Genomic DNA, 16,580 nt, shown 5'->3' with positions numbered 1-16,580 from the left:
TAATTTAAGTGTTATGATAGGCAGGACAAGTAGCATGGTTTATCTTAACACTACAGGAGATGCAATTTGAGAAATAGTGTAGTTTTCATAATTACTGAAAACAAATATCACCCACAAAAAGCCTAATTTGTGGTGAAAGATATAGAACATTTAGGTGCGATAAGCAGTGATACATTTATTGCCCAATGAATGAGAGGAGCACTGAAAGGTGGAAATTGTGCACTGTGCCATATTCAATGTGTTATTCAATAAACAATATTGAAACACAAGATTGTTGTTGGTGGAAAGAGTAAAACAGCCTGTGGATTAAAGTGGTTAAGGCACTTCCCTAACTCCTTAGAAATTTCAGACCCATTGTACCTCCCCAAAAATTATTCAATTTTCACATTCCCTATGAACATCTATGCACTTGCATTAAAATGTACATTTCATACAAAAATTATATTTTGTAAAAAATAAAATAAATAAATAGGTAAAAAATTATGTTAAAAACATGATCAATAATTATAATATTCATTCACACAAGGGGGTTGCTAGGCTAGAAAGTAGCATTGCCCAGAGAATGGAAAGACCATCAGCAATATATAAAGTCATCATTTATGACTATAGGTTTTTTTTTGTGATGGCCAACGACTTCTTCATGGGTGGATGGAAATGAAATGCCTGTGCACCACATCATCATCAGAGGACTTATCCAGAAATATTAGATTAGTGAACACATAAGGTTCTCTGATCTTATCAGGACAATGTAAAAAAGACATGGAGATCCTCACTCTGCAAACAGAAGATATGCTTCCACCCACTAAATATCTAAATGACAGGTCCTCTGTATTATACAGCAATAGTAAAAAATACCCAGTACAATAAGTAGTTCTGGAAAACAAGAAAAAAATCAGCCCCAATCAGAACCAGACTTCTGTGTACAAAAGTTCTAGATCAAATGTGGATATAATGAGTGCTACAAAAGTCTTGGTTAAAGGATACCCGAACTGACACGTAACATGATGAGATAGACATGTGTATGTACAGTGCCTAGCACACAAATAACTATGCTGTGTTCCTTTTTTTCTTTCTCTGCCTGAAAGAGTTAAATATCAGGTATGTAAGTGGCTGACTCAGTCCTGACTCAGACAGGAAGTGACTACAGTGTGACCCTCACTGATAAGAAATTCCCATTTTTTACCTCTTTCTTGCTCTCAGAAGCCATTTTATGCTAGGAAAGTGTTTTATAGTTGGAATTTCTTATCAGGGAGGGTCACACTGTAGTCACTTCCTGTCTGAGTCAGGACTGAGTCAGCCACTTGCATACCTTATATTTAACTCTTTCAGGCAGAGAAAGTAAAAAAGGAACACAGCATAGTTATTTGTGTGCTAGGCACTGTACATACACATGTCTATCCCATTATGTCACATTTCAGTTTGGGTATCCTTTAAATGCCCTTCTCACTTCCCCCACTTACCATAACAGATGTTTCACAGTGTGTAATTTATTCTTGCAAAGCAAAATACATAAATGAAATAAAAAACAAAAATGAACTAAATTCTTCATAAAAAGCTTGCACATTTGTTTAATGGTAAAATCTGTCTCACTCAAATATATGCTGTTATTTTTTAGTACATATCTATAAGGTGCATAACAGACATACAGTAACTATTTAACAATTACTTAGAGATCCAGCGAAAATAAACCAACATTATACACGTCAAACACATTTTGATTTGCTTTTTGGAGGTACCTAAGACTTTTTAAATACTAGAATTCACAATGTAAAATCAATGTTAACACACCAAATGTACTGACGTTCAGCAGAAATTTGATTAACCAGTAACCGGAGACCAATGGTTGTTTTTGTGGATGGCATTTTCTTTTTTATAAGCATGGCTTCATTTAACAAGAGTAACATTTTTTTTTCATTGTAATTCCTGTGAGCAGTATATCCCAAATGAAAAAATTATCAGCTACAGTAATTATGTTTGTTAAACAGGTGCAAGAGGTATTTTTAACAAATGCATTAATAATCTTTTACAGTGATTGGTAAACTGTATAGTGTCAGGAACCACATATTTTATATCCCAAAACATACTTTGCCAGCAACAAATGTACCGGTATTAAATAAATAATAATAGTAACTAAGCATAATAAATGGGAGCACTCACCAGGGCCTCTCTCTCCCAAACGATTTATTTTGAATATGAGCCTTTAATGGGTGTTATCAGGAACAATCCTGAGATTACAGGACATGAAACAGCAGGAGTTCATCATAACCTAAACCTTTTTGAGGGTGACCTGTTATTTTTTACCGATCCATTTTTATCCATAACAGAATTGGTGGAGATTTTAAACCAATCAAATTTGTACTGTAATGTTAATAAGTCTGAAGTTCTAGAGGTTACTCTTATTCCAGAGACATCCTTGAAACTGAACTCTCTATGGCCTCAATTCACTAAGCTTATCTCCTGTCTTTAATAACTCTTCTAGAGTTATCACCATGGTGATGAGGCATGTAGTATTCAGGAAACATTTTACCTCAGGCAAACCTAAAGTTAACTCTTCTGTCCTTAAGTTAACTCTTTAATCCTTAAAATAACTCCAGAGTTAAAGACAGGCTGTTCATTAACTGCGTGTGAAAATAACTACAGAGGAGGTAACTTAACTACAGAGGAGGCCTCAATTCACTAAGATCATGCTGGAGATAATAAGGCAAGAGAAAACTTACCTCCACACAGTAAGAGAGTTATCTCATCTCTTCATTCCTTACGTTACCTCTTCTGTAGTTAATTTACCTCCTCTGTAGTTATTTTCACTCGCAGTTAATGAACAGCCTGTCTTTAACTCTGGAGTTATTTTAAGGATTAAAGAGTTAACTGAAATACAGAAGAGTTAACTTTAGGTTTGCCTGAGGTAAAATGTTTCCTGAATACTACATGCCTTATCACCATGTAAACAACTCTAGAAGAGTTATTAAAGACAGGAGATAAGATTAGTGAATTGAGGCCTATATCTCTTCATGTGGTTGTAGTTCCATAAAAGATGTCTCACTCCATTGTACCAAATGTTATTTCAGCCTAATGACCACCCCTTGATAAAAAAAACATGACAAAATGGCTTATGGACTGGTCAGCTTACAACCTCTGTTGGTTAGGTTATATAAATACTATAAAAATAATGTTACTCCCTAAAATATTATATTATTTATGTGTGCTGTCCTATTCATATTTTTTAGGAGTGTTGTAAAGTAAACTAGTGACATTTATTGGAGGGGGGTAATCTTACTTTTAATTTTCTGGAAACTTCTGAGCAATTGTCAGGTGGTAAGAAACGCATGCTCAGTGAGCTTCTTCTCCCCTGGAACTGAAGGGCCTAAGGTGTTACAAAGTAGTTTGGCAGGAGAAAATGTGAGAGTAACAAAAATGCATTATACCAATGATAAATACTGTACATAAAAAAAAAAAAAGAAGAACCAGGAGAGCAAATAGATAACAGTTAACCAACATCGCTCTAAGTTAACTAATAAATATAGCATACCAAAAAGAATTACAGAGCAGCAGCTAATATTTAATATAAAAAGACTATTTACTATTAAATACATGACCACATGACATTCCCCACCCCCATATCTCAGACACAACAGACACGCACTCAGTAAAGTGCTCAGTGGTATGAAAACAATGGGCCCAATCAACACTAATGGTTTTTAGCAGGTCAGGGCTGGATTTGTACTTTATACCGCACAAGGCCCACTGTCAACCCCACCCCACCCACTGTGTCTCCCCTGGTCTTGGGCACCCTCGTCCTATGCTCCCCTGTCCTGTGCTTCCCCCATCCTGTGCTGTGCCCAACTGCTCTGCCCTGTGGAAGCAGGCCGGCCGTGGATCGGGTCTGTGACCTCTGTGGTTTACATGTTTGGCAATTTAACTTCCTGAGTGTGCCCGCCCACTTCCCACCCCTTGCTTCCTGGTGCCCTAAGCCATGGCCTTTGTGGCCTTATTTCAAATCTGCCCATGATGCTAGTGGGTGACTTTACAGTCCTGATCCTCTGCAGCTGCCAACAATAAAACATAAAGAGACCGGTGTACTTCTAGCAGGACCCTCTTCACCCATTGTATGAACTTGACCGCAAATCACCTCATTATAAGTCAATGGTCTCCAATATGTATTCCTTTATGTGCATACAATGTGCAACCAGTCTTGGCAGCACCACACAAATGATACTCATCAAACTGCCAACACCATATCTATTTGTGGTCATACATAACTGGGTAGCCCTGGAAGGAGCTGGAAGCTCCTGGATGATGGAAGGGCCAGCCACAGTCAGCGTGTGATGTAACATATTTTTCTACAAACCACAGAGCTTTCTTAACCACTTCACCACTGAGGGGTTTTACCCCCTGAGCATCAGAGCAATTTTCACCTTTCAGCGCTCCCTCCATTCATTCGTCTATAACTTTATCATTACTTATCGCAATTAAATGAACTATATCTTGTTTTTTTCGCCACCAATTAGGCTTTCTCTAGGTGGGACATTATGCCAAGAATTATTTTATTCTAAATGTGTTTTAATGGGAAAATAGGAAAACATTTGGGAAAAAATCGTTATTTTTCAGTTTTCGGCCATTGTAGCTTTTAAATAATGCATACTACTGTAATTAAAACCCATGAAATGTATTTGCCCATTTTTCCCAGTTATAAAACCATTTAAATTATGTCCCTATCACAATGTCTGGCGCCAATATTTTATTTGGAAATAAAGGTGCATTTTTTTCAGTTTTGCATCCATCCCTAATTACAAGCCCATAGTTTATATAGTAACAGTGTTATACCCTCTTGACATAAATATTTAAAAAGTTCAGTCCCTAAGGAAACTATTTATGTTTTTTTTTATTGTATTTTTTTTTGTTTTTTAATTACAATAAAAAATTGGGGAGTGTGGGAGGTAATGAGTTAATTTAATGTGTAAAACGAATGTATTTGTATATGTAAAATGCTTTAGGGTGTAGTTTTACTATTTTACAGTGATGTATTGTTCATGCGACCTGTAAGCGTACGAAAGGACGCTTACAGGAAGCACTATGAGGCTGGAAAAATCACAATGAATCTCATAGAACCAGAAGATGATTGCGGGGCTTAGATCAACAAATGGGAATGGATTTTCCCGTTCATTGATCTCCGGGCGAGCGGGCAGCGGCGTGCACGAGCGGCGGGACCGCGCACACGAGCGGTGGGAGTGTGGACAGCGGCGGTAGCGTGGGAGGTACGGATTTCTCTGTCCCTTGGTTTTATAAGGATGGAAAAAGGGACGGAGATATCCGTACCACGGTGGGTAAAGTGGTTAATAATGATAGACAGAAAATAAACCACAGACCCAAAATGAGGTAGGGGTGGAACATTCCAAATTACATGTAAAATATCTGTCCTATGTTTTGCACACTTGAGATGGCCTAGAAGAAGCTAGATAGTTTGTCATGGGATAGGTAGGCCTGGTGTGTTCTATACAGTGCTCGAGACCACAATATGTCAACCCGATCATAATTCTGAAACAGAGGTGTAACTAGAAATCACTGTCCCCCCTGCAAAACTTTGGATGCCCCCTCCCCCCTCGCTTTCTGCCCAGTTACACAGAGAACCAATGTTATTCAGTTGGCTAGTGCACACTTGAATGTATTTTCCCCATGCAAATAAAAACAGACAGCAGTGTAGCACTGCACACATTTTCTCTATCAATTACATTAGTTTCTGTGATAAAAAACATGCATACAGACACACATGGTGTGCAGAAAATGCATACAGAAAACTGAGTGTGCTCCCAGCCTCAGCTTATTACACTCAATCTGTCCATCTCTGATGGTGCATAAATGGCTCTGCAGACTTCTCCAGCATCACTACAGTACACAGCACTTGGGGAGGTGTAGATAGGTTGAGGGCTGGGCTTTGTACACAAGAGCCTGCTACACACTGAATAGGGACTGTGAGATCCTTATAAGGCAGACATATAAGGATCAATCTTATATATGGATAAACCTCCAGATCCACAAGTGTTTAATAGGGGTGACATCTGGAACCCGCCCATATCCCACCTTCGGGGGCGTGTGTTTAGTTAACACTTGTGGATATGGAGGTTTTTCCATATATAAGATTGATCCTTGTATGTCTGCGCTAGCGCGCTCATATTAATCTCAGCTTTGCTCAATATCCATATTATTACATGCTGATGTTTGCTTTGCTTCGTATGTTTTGGGCTAATGTAATGCCATTTTCAATATAAGTTTGTAACCAAGATTGCACCGAGTATCCCGGCTGGATACAATAAAGACGCTTAATTTGCTCTGGCGTTCCAATTCTGTGGAAATCTGCTACCGGCTGTATACTTTCCAAAGGTGATAAGCACAAGCGCTGATGCTAAAGGTAGTCACACACAGAGACTAAATATTTGATTCTTACAGGGACAGTCTACAAATCTTGTATGATTGTGTATGATTCCTTATCAGTGGCTGAGCAGACACAGTCATTTGAACAAATGTACAGAGAGCAGAAAGCCTTTTCTCTCTGTGCCCTTAGTCGCCAGTCTCTCAGGACAGGGAAAATAAACTTCTTCCCCCACTGGGCCCCCCTGTGGCTGCATCCCTTGCAGGGTCTATTGTTACACTCCTGTTCTGAAATCATGGTATCCCACCTGATCCAAATCAACTTCTCATTTTCCACTGTCATTTTTGACCATAGAAGGGTGGATGTACACACTCAATGTTTCCAAGGCTTTTTTAATGTCAGGCACTTTAAATATTGCCTTTCGTGCAAAACACAATTGTAGATATTTGTAAAACTATTTATTGTGAATGCCAAATGTATGCACAGTTTTAAATGCTTAGTGTCATCCTATTCCATGTGATAATACTATAACTATAAAATATTTACTAGACTTCCATATTTTTAAATGCTGTATGGCTTTTTCTCTAAGGGGATTGCATTAGTGTTACAAACCCACAAAAATCGCCATCACTTGACAAAGAGCAGTTTGTCCACCGGAAACGACGACAGTCCGTTGTGCTAAGAAAACCTTCACTGCAATGTAAACATGGTCCTAGTCCCAAGCATACCCTCTGTTTACAGCGTATAGCAAGAGCTGCAGTATATTATAGAGCTATATGGAGCTATAGTTACACCCTGATCTTGCTGTTGGATGTCCTGGCTTTGTTTATTCACAGTTTGGAAGTGAAGAAAGTCTACTGCTTGAATCTTCAGTGCTGATCATACGATTTTTGTGGGACTAAAGAGGTCTGCTGCAGACAGATGGACTAGACCCTGCACAACAGTACCGAATGAGGAGTGTTGTCTAAGAAGTTCTCTTAGGTTTACAAACCTGATTGGAGGAACAGGGGATGACCACAGTGTGCAGGGATACAGAAAACGAAGCAAGGTACAATGTGCAATAAGAGTTTTTTACAACCAGATCGTGCATACAAACTGACAAAGCAAATATGATGCAAACCACATGCATAGCTTGATATATACAGACAACCCAAGAGTACAGTGAACACACATAAATATATAATACTCTGATTAATCTATCTAGCTAAGCACACACCAATATACTGTATACAGAGGATATATACAAACATAACAACATACAAATATATACAAACATACGCAGTACCAAAGGAGCAAACAGTATCAGAGTCAACAGAGGACCAGGGTCAGTAGCAGGTAATCAGACAAAGCACGCTATCAAGGATTAGGCAAAAGCAAGGTCACTGATGACCCATGTATATTGGTTCTTTTGGTAGTAAAAGCAAGTTCACAGATAGGATAAACAGAGTTCGGCAACAGGGAGGAAAAGACAGGTTTCAGGACAAGGAACAGGTACCAGGATGTCCAGAGACTGAGGCCTGGGAGCACAAAGTTCTGGCAACTGGCTGGAGCAAATGGCAGTCTTTATATAGATCATGCAATTAGTATGATTGGTAACAGGAAGCAGCTGGTGGTGGGATCCTGCAGAACTATCTCATGAACCACCCGCAGGCCAGATCAGGAACTGCAGGACTTTCTCACAAATAGCATAAGGCCACCTGCTGGTGGATGGCATAACAAATCCAGGTTTGTTTAAAGTCCACAGAGCCCTCTGCTGGTGGTCCAATGAAAGTCCAGGGCAGTCCAAGTCAATACTGCCACCAGCAGGCAAGAGAAAGCAGTACATGATTCCTAAAAATAAGGTATTTCTTTAATTTTAACAAAACTTTTTAGCTTTTTCTCACAACAACCAAATGTTTATGTATATTTAGTAATGTCTAATTAGCTGATACTCTCAGAACCTCTCAATCTATTGGTAAGACACTCAGTGGCGTATTCAGACATAATAAATCCTAAATACTTAATTTCATGCACAACTGCTAGTTCCAAAACTGTTTGTTGGTGCTCTTCTGTTGCCATAAGCATAAGAACTGATTTCTGATCTTTGGACATGAGAGGGTGCTGTATTGTCCTATGATTTATCTTCTCATATTGTTTCCAGTACAGGAAGAGTTAAGAAACATCCATTGTTATCTAAGCAAAAGAGCTTCTCTGTGCTCTCCAACCAGGTTTGGTCAGCTAAAGTGCTGTTTTCCAAAGCACTTATCTTAACCTGTCTCTCACTTTTTCTTGTTTGTTTAAAGTTTTACTGCAGGGAAGTTCAAAGGATCATTAGCTCTTTTTCATAGTTTAAAATACAGAGTGTAGTTTGTAAACTGCAAATATTAGAGAATGATGCATTGTTATACAAAAATCTATATAACTAAAAATAAAAATATAAGACTCTTTCCTTTACTACTAATGTTCTATGAAATACCTGTACTACACATACAATTCATTATATAATAAAGTTTTTTTCTTCACTTCAGTGTCACTTTAACTACTTTGGCCTTCTGGACGTTCTAGCTACGCCCAGGAGGCCATGTGCGCATCCGCGCGCTCCCGTGGCCGATCACGCACATGCACGCGCGCTCACGGCCCCGGATCGTTAGCCCACGTATCAATGAATCGGGCGATGGTGCCCGATCACTAATTCCTCTCCCCCGCAGAAAAAGTGACAGCTTCTCTCAGAAGCTCCGCTTTTTCTGGCTGTTGCGTCTCCCATGCATCTCTCTAAGCGTATGTTACGCTTAGAGTGACGTCATGTAAACAAACTCATGGCTGCCATCTTGTGGCCAAAAAGTAAAACTACAACTAAAAGTAAAAAAAATAAAATGCAACACACATTTACATTATAAAAATTACTGTTTTCATCCCACCCTCCCAAAAAATACCCAAATAAAATGTTTAATAAAAAAAAACAAAAAAAAAACATTACAATAAAAAAAGTGTAAATATTTACTTAAGGGTCTAAACTTTTTAAATATCAATGTAAAGATGAAATATTTCTATATATTTTTTTTTATTTTAAACTTGTAATTAGTGATAGATGCGAAACGGAAAAAATGCACCTTTATTTCCAAATAAAATATTGTCGCCATACATTGTTATAGGGACATAATTTTAATGGTGTGATAACCGGGACATATGGGCAAATACAATACGTGAGTTTTAATTATGGAGGCATGTATTATTTTAAAACTATAATGGCTGAAAACTGAGAAATAATGATTTTTTTCCGTTTTTTTCTTATTCTTCCTGTTAAAATGCATTTACAGTAAAGTGCCTCGTAGCAAAATGTACCCCCCAAAGAAAGTCTAATTGGTGGTGGAAAAAACAAGATATAGATCAGTTTATTGTGATAAGTAGTGATAAAGTTATAGGCTAATGAATGGGAGGTGAAAATTGCTCGGATGCATAAAGTGAAAACGACTGAAGGCTGAAGTGGTTAACTAACAAAACTTCAGAGCTGACTTAACTTCTTTGTTCCTTAAGGTATAAACCAGAGGATTCAACAACGGTGTGACTATAGTGTAAAAAATTCCAATAAACTTGTCTGTATCGGCTGCTGACTCGGATTGAGGCTTCAGATAGGCAGCCATAGCTGAGCCATAGAATAAAGTCACCACAATGATATGAGATGCAGAAGTTGAAATGGCCTTTTTTCGTCCTTCTGATGCACTCATTTTAAAAATGGCTCTTATAATTTTAATGAATGTTATAATGATGAAATTAATGGGTATAATAAGAATTACAATACTAAACACAAAAATCATAGATTTGACAATAGTCACTTTTCTGCATCCTAAAGAGAGGACTTCTGGTAACTCACACATAAAATGGTTAATTGTATTATGTCCACAAAGATCCACAATCCATGTGAGCATAACATGAAAAATAGACGCTAGAAACCCAAAAACCCAAACTCCGACAGCTGTCATGATGCAGGTAATCGGGGTAATGATTGTGGTATAATGTAATGGGTAACAAATTGCAATATAACGGTCATAGGCCATTACAGCTAAAAGAATGCATTCTGTTATCCCCAGTGAAAGAACTATACACATCTGTGCAATACATTCTTCATATGAAATAGTTTTATTGGCTGATACGAGATCTCTTAGCATCCGAGGGACACTTGTGGATGAATAGCAGATGTCCACAAAGGATAAGTTTCTAAGAAAAAAATACATTGGAGTATGAAGCCTGCTGTCCATTACTGTAGCCAGGATAATAAGAGAATTTGCAATTATAGTGACCAAGTACATGACCAAAAAAATCACAAAAAGTACGTTTTGTACATTAGGGATGGTGGAAAGTCCCAGCAAAATAAATTCCTTAATGCTTGTGTCATTTTTCCAAGCCATTCTGGAAAATAATAATAATATATAAGGGTCATCCGAAAAGTAACAGCAGTTTTAATTTAATCAATTAAGGAAACCTTAGATCTATTTTAGTTTAGACTCAGTCCAATTCAATGTTTCTCTGAAGTTTTCTCCTAGGTGACATTTTACATGCCTTTTAAAGGGAATCAGAGACGCCGGAATCCTAAAAAGAAAAAAAGATTTTATACATACCTGGGGCTTCTTCCAGCCCCATCCGCCTGCATCGCTCCCATGCCACCATCCTCCGCTTCCTGGATCGCCGGTACCGGGTCCCGTCACTTCCGGCGGACGTGGTCAAATGTCCGCATGAGCAGGGGCTCCCTCCATACCCTTACGCGTGCGACTGCGCGGTATGCAGCTGAACACGTACGGGTATGCTGGGAGCCCCTGTGATGCGGACAATTGTCCGCGTGCTGCCGCCGACTGGCCGAAACTACGGGACCCGGTACCGCCGGATACAGGAAGCAGAGGAGGGCGGCGTGGGAGCGATCTGTGGGTATGGGGCTGGAGGAAGCCCCAGGTATGTATAAAATCTTCTTTCTGGGGCCTCTGGTTCCTTTTAAACTACCAGCAAGCAAGAAAGTAAACAGAATAATTTTGACAGTGACACTACAGTCACCTATTCTTTGGATTTTTTTTTTCATTTGAAGAGTGTTAAAAAGTTATTTTAGCCACAGATGAAAAAATATCTCCTGATAAAAACTTGGTAGAAAAAGGTAGTTGGATTAGGCCTATTGTATCTTCTGCTTATTCCTTTACATAAAGACCTCTTTTAACCAATTCATCATTTCTTTTTACAAGGATGTCAATACCTTTGTTGTAGTAGTTTTACACTCCTCCCCTATGAGGTGGAGGGATTGGTGATGATGGACTTCATGTTATTGCTGCTGAACAAACAGCTACTGGTATTCTGCTGTCACATGACAAGTGAAGCAAGGAGAGAAGAGAGTAACGTAACAGATCCAAGTTAACTTACACCAAAAAAGATTCCTTACATGGCAGATAAAAGAAAATGGTGTTTACTTGTGTCTGGAAGCTTTAGATAGCAGTCTAACTAGCAGAATCATGTGCTGAATGCTAATAACCTATACGCACCACAAATCAAATTGTTAAAAAACTGAAGTAAAGCAAACCTGGGCAGGAATTTAGTTGAGGACTTTCAGCATAAATCAGAAAACAAAAAAGTAGCTTCTGAATTGTTGGGACCATGTAGGAGACTGGTTGACTTAAACAATTGCAAAAAGAAATGAAAAAATACAAAGTTGATATATAAGATCTTTGGCTAGAGAAAATGGACTGGCTATGAGGAAGTAAAGATACCAAGTTGTTATACTTCTTTTTCTATTTTGTTACAACTGAAGTAAACACTGAAACACATACATGGCGTTGAAATCCTTGTTAGCACAACTGCAAAGAGAAGTCTTATGGCATGGACACCTATCTCCAGTGGAATATTGAAGGTCCACTTCAGATCATAGGTGACCTCCACCCAGAGCTATGCACCAGTGAATTCATCAGACAACAGAGAAGAAGGAAAACATTACCAACAATTACAAGAAATTGTAAGGAAAGTTAATGAGATACAAATACTGCAATAAAAATAGGAGATAAGAATGCAAAAACTGGAACTGACAATGAAGGACTAGAACATGTTATGAGAAGACATGAAAGGGGAGAAAAATGGACAAATGTTTATGGATTTTTGTGCCAGCCATGATATAGCTATTGGTGGTGGATCCTTGTAATAAAAAAATTCAACAACGTTACATGGTTCTCTCTGGAGCACAACACAGAAATCTTGTTGCAACCATTTTGCAATTAGCAAGAAACTCTGAAGAACCTTCAGAAATATAAAAAATAGAAGAGGTGCAGATATTGGTAAGGATCATTACCTTATGATAGCAGTGGTACAAATAAAAATATTAACAGCAAGGAAGAAGCTTTCATTGAGAGGAAAGGTAGAGTAAATCTAGCCATACACTTTGACATTATGATGATATTGCAGGTCAAGTGAGAAAAAGTCTATCTTGATCATGTGATGTCTCCTGCGGGTCAGTCGTGGTAAAACGCACTGCTGTGGTTAACCACAATTTTTGCCCAGTTAGATTATTTTTTGTGCAATCTAAGGTCTAATTGGGCAAAAATATTGCATAGGGTATGGCTAGCTTTAAACAGTGTTGAGGAATTATTTTACTATTCCAGAAGAAATGCAAAGAATGAAAGAAAGAAAGGATAGCCCAAGAAACTCTGGAAGTTTTAAACTAGAAAACAGCTTAAAAATAAAGCCTACCAAAGCCAAACGAGACAAGCAAAGAGCTAAAACACGAACGGAAAATAAAAAAGTGGATATACAATGAGAAGAGGCCAAAGATTTTGAATAGATGAACAAGCACAAGGATCGGGAGAGGAGGTTACCTAAAGGGAAATTTGAAGAAGCTTGATAGTATTACTAGGAAACGTTGACATAAAAACTGTATAAGAACTTAACTAGTAAAATACAAACATGGATAAATCCTAATAACAGATGTAGATCAAGCAGGAAGATGGAGTCAACTTTTTTCAGAAATATTATCTCAAAAATATAAATAAAATATATATGAATAAACCATAGTGCAAAACTCAACATTACATCTATCGTCTATAATTTGTGCAGAAGCGAAAATCACACTGAAACAGATAAAGGAAGGTATGGTGCCAGGAGTGGATGATATTTTCCCAGGAATTTTAAAGGACAACATTGAAGCAAGAACTGATTTATTACATCCTCTTTTGATGAAGATATGGACTGAGAAACATTTACCAGCAGAATGAAAGGAAGAGATAATAGTTAAGCTGTTGAAAAAAGCAGACCTAATAAACTGTAATAACTAGAGAGGCATTACCCTCCTAAGCATACCAAGCAAAGCATTGTCAAGAATAATACTAAATGAAATAAAAAATGCCATTGATTTCAAAATCCAAAAACATAAGGATGGCTTCTGTAAGCCTTGTGGCTGTGTTGTTCTCATTAACATCTGAAGTGAAGATAAATTACAGAACAAAGTGCAGAATGGAGGATTTGACTTTTGTAGACTTAAAAAAAGCTTTCAATCCCCTTCATAGAAGATTTGCGTGAAACACAGAGGAAATTATGGGATCCTAGAACACATTTGAACAATTTTGACATTGTGTAACGATTGGTGTCAGCACGCAGAGAGAATCTGATTATTGGTGATCTGCAGTATCACCAAGAACGCAGATGTATACCTGATTATTGATGATCTGCAGAATCACCGATAATACAGATATATTACTAACCTCTGGACACCTTTTGGTATGTGAGTGTTTGGTGCAACAGTAGTACTTTGAGTAGTGCACCTGCTGAGCAGGTGATAATAGACAGTAAAGAGACACTGTCCTGGGAGCACAGGAACCTTCCAGCAGCCTGAGGCTCTCCAAGGAGAGGAGTCAGGCTGGAGACAGGAAGGGCCAGAGAGTGAGTGACACCTAAAGGTGGATGTCACTATCTGATCTGGAGACTATCTCTTAAGGGGAGAGATAGCTCTCGAGGTCGGGCACGCCGGGTCGGCAACACACTGACAGATAAAGTACAAAGACAGAAGGCTGATTCGGTTTCCAAGTCAAGCAGGGTCTGGCAACGGAATGTCAGATATGTGAGGTACCGAATCAGAAGACAGAGGAGTAGTCAGAAAAGCTATAAGTCATAACATATATCAAATAATGCCTATTCTGGGTGCGACGTCCTTGGTCTCAGCACCCCGGAACTACCCAGAACTAGTCTGAAGTATACACAGATGATAATACAGTTCCCTAGACTGGGTGCAAGGTCCGTAGTCTCAGCACTCCGGAACTAGTCTGAAAGATAACACAGATGGTAGTACAGTTCCCTAAGCTGGGTGTGAGGTCCTTGGTCTCTACACCCTGGAACTAGCTTGAAGTATAACACAGATGATAACACAGTTCCCTAAGCTGGGTGTGAGGTCCTTGGTCTCTACACCCTGGAACTAGCTTAAGTATAAACAGAATACAATTCAAATAATCTGTCTAAGTGTGAATTCCCAGGTCCACCTGGTTCAAACACACTGAAGGATCTGACTAGGTCTGAGTGCTTCCACGTAGTGATCGCAACGGCAGACAACTTGCAAGTGACCAGCCGGAACTATATATGGAGTAGTGCTCTCCAGCACAACCCCTAATTGCTCAACCAATAGTATCCTGCTCTGGAGTCAGCTGATCGGCGTGGTCAGCTGACTCTTCCTGCTTAGTATAAGAATTCTGCCCCTCAGCGCGCGCGCGTTTATTCCTAAGCCTATGTGCACTAACAGACTCAGCCACACCAGACACACGCTGCCGCGTGCAAACTGCCGCACTGGACGCGGAACCAGCCGCCCTACTGTTGTTGCATGCGGCGGCTTTTCCGCATTCTGCCCTGCTACCAAACACACGCTTCCGCATGCAAACCGCCGCACTGGACGCGGAGTCAGCTGCCTGCTCAGTAGCACATGCGGCGGCTTTTCCGCGATCTCTCACAGTACCACGCGCCCCCCATTCCCAAGGAGTGGACTCCGGACATCTCCTGCCCGGCTTCTCAGGATGCAAGTTATGAAACTCCCTTTTCAACTCCTCTGCATGCATGCGACGTTCTGGCACCCAAGTTCTCTCCTCAATGCCATACCCTTTCCAATGCACCAAATACTGCACGGAGTTCTGCACAAGTCGGGAGTCAAGAATCTTCTCAATCTCATATTCAGGTTGATCATCAATCAACACGGGGGGGGGGAGCGGAATCCACGTGCACTGCCGGCTTGAGCAAGGACACATGGAATGATCTCACACCCCGCATGCTGGCGGGGAGATCAATGGCATAAGTGACATCATTAATTTTCCTTATCACAGGAAACAGACCCACAAATCTGGGACCTAACTTGGGAGACAGTTGCTTCAGAGCCAAATGTCATGTGGACACCCAGACCAAGTCACCTGAAAGAAACTCCCACTCTATGGAACGTCCTTTATCAGCCTGTTTCTTCTGACTCTGAAAAGCCCTCCTCAAGTTTCTTTCTACCATTCCCCACGTCTGCTTCAAGGACCTCTGCAAATCCTCCAAAGCTGGAAACGGGGTGGCAGCCACTGGCAATGGGGTGAACTTAGGTGATCTTCCAGTCACCACCTGGAATGGAGAAAAACCTGAGGAGGAGCTCCTCAAGTTGTTGTGTGCAAATTCTGCAAATGGCAGGAATTTGACCCAGTCAGTTTGAACATCTGCCACATAACATCTCAAAAACGGTTCCAGAGACTGATTGGTTCTCTCGGTCTCGCCATTGGTCTGTGGGTGGTAGCCTGATGAAAAAGATAGCTCCATGTCTAACTGATGGCAGAATGCCCTCCAAAACTTAGAAACAAATTGGACTCCCCGATCTGACACTATATTTTCCGGAATACCATGCAGCCGGAAAATATGTTGGATGAAGAGATCGGCCAACTCCTGGGCTGAGGGGAGTCCTTTCAGGGGGACAAAATGGGCCATCTTGCTGAAACGATCGACTATCACCCAAATGACCGTCATACCTTCAGACCTAGGGAGTTCGCTCACAAAATCCATGGACAGATGGGTCCATGGTTCCCTCGGGACTGGCAGTGGTTGTAATGTCCCAACAGGTGCCTGACGGGAGGGTTTGCTTCTCGCACACACTGCACATTCTCTTACATACTCTTTGCAGTCAGTTGCCAATGAAGGCCACTAGGCACATCTCGCTACAAGGTCCTGAGTTCTGGTGGCTCCAGGATGCCCAGCATTCTTGTGAGAATGAAAC

General features: G+C 39.9%; 1 protein-coding gene across 1 annotated transcript; it reads right to left on the bottom strand.

Moving 5' to 3' along the window:
* Positions 1-9,834: 9,834 nt before the first annotated feature.
* Positions 9,835-10,749, bottom strand: LOC137504590 (putative olfactory receptor 2B8). Its single transcript, XM_068233172.1, has one exon. The coding sequence runs from the start codon at positions 10,747-10,749 to the stop codon at positions 9,835-9,837; it is 915 nt and encodes a 304-aa protein (XP_068089273.1).
* Positions 10,750-16,580: the final 5,831 nt, after the last annotated feature.

Source organism: Hyperolius riggenbachi, chromosome 4 (genome assembly GCF_040937935.1).
Source record: "Hyperolius riggenbachi isolate aHypRig1 chromosome 4, aHypRig1.pri, whole genome shotgun sequence".
Lineage (NCBI taxonomy): Eukaryota > Metazoa > Chordata > Amphibia > Anura > Hyperoliidae > Hyperolius > Hyperolius riggenbachi.
This window is presented reverse-complemented; position numbering and strand designations above follow the sequence as displayed.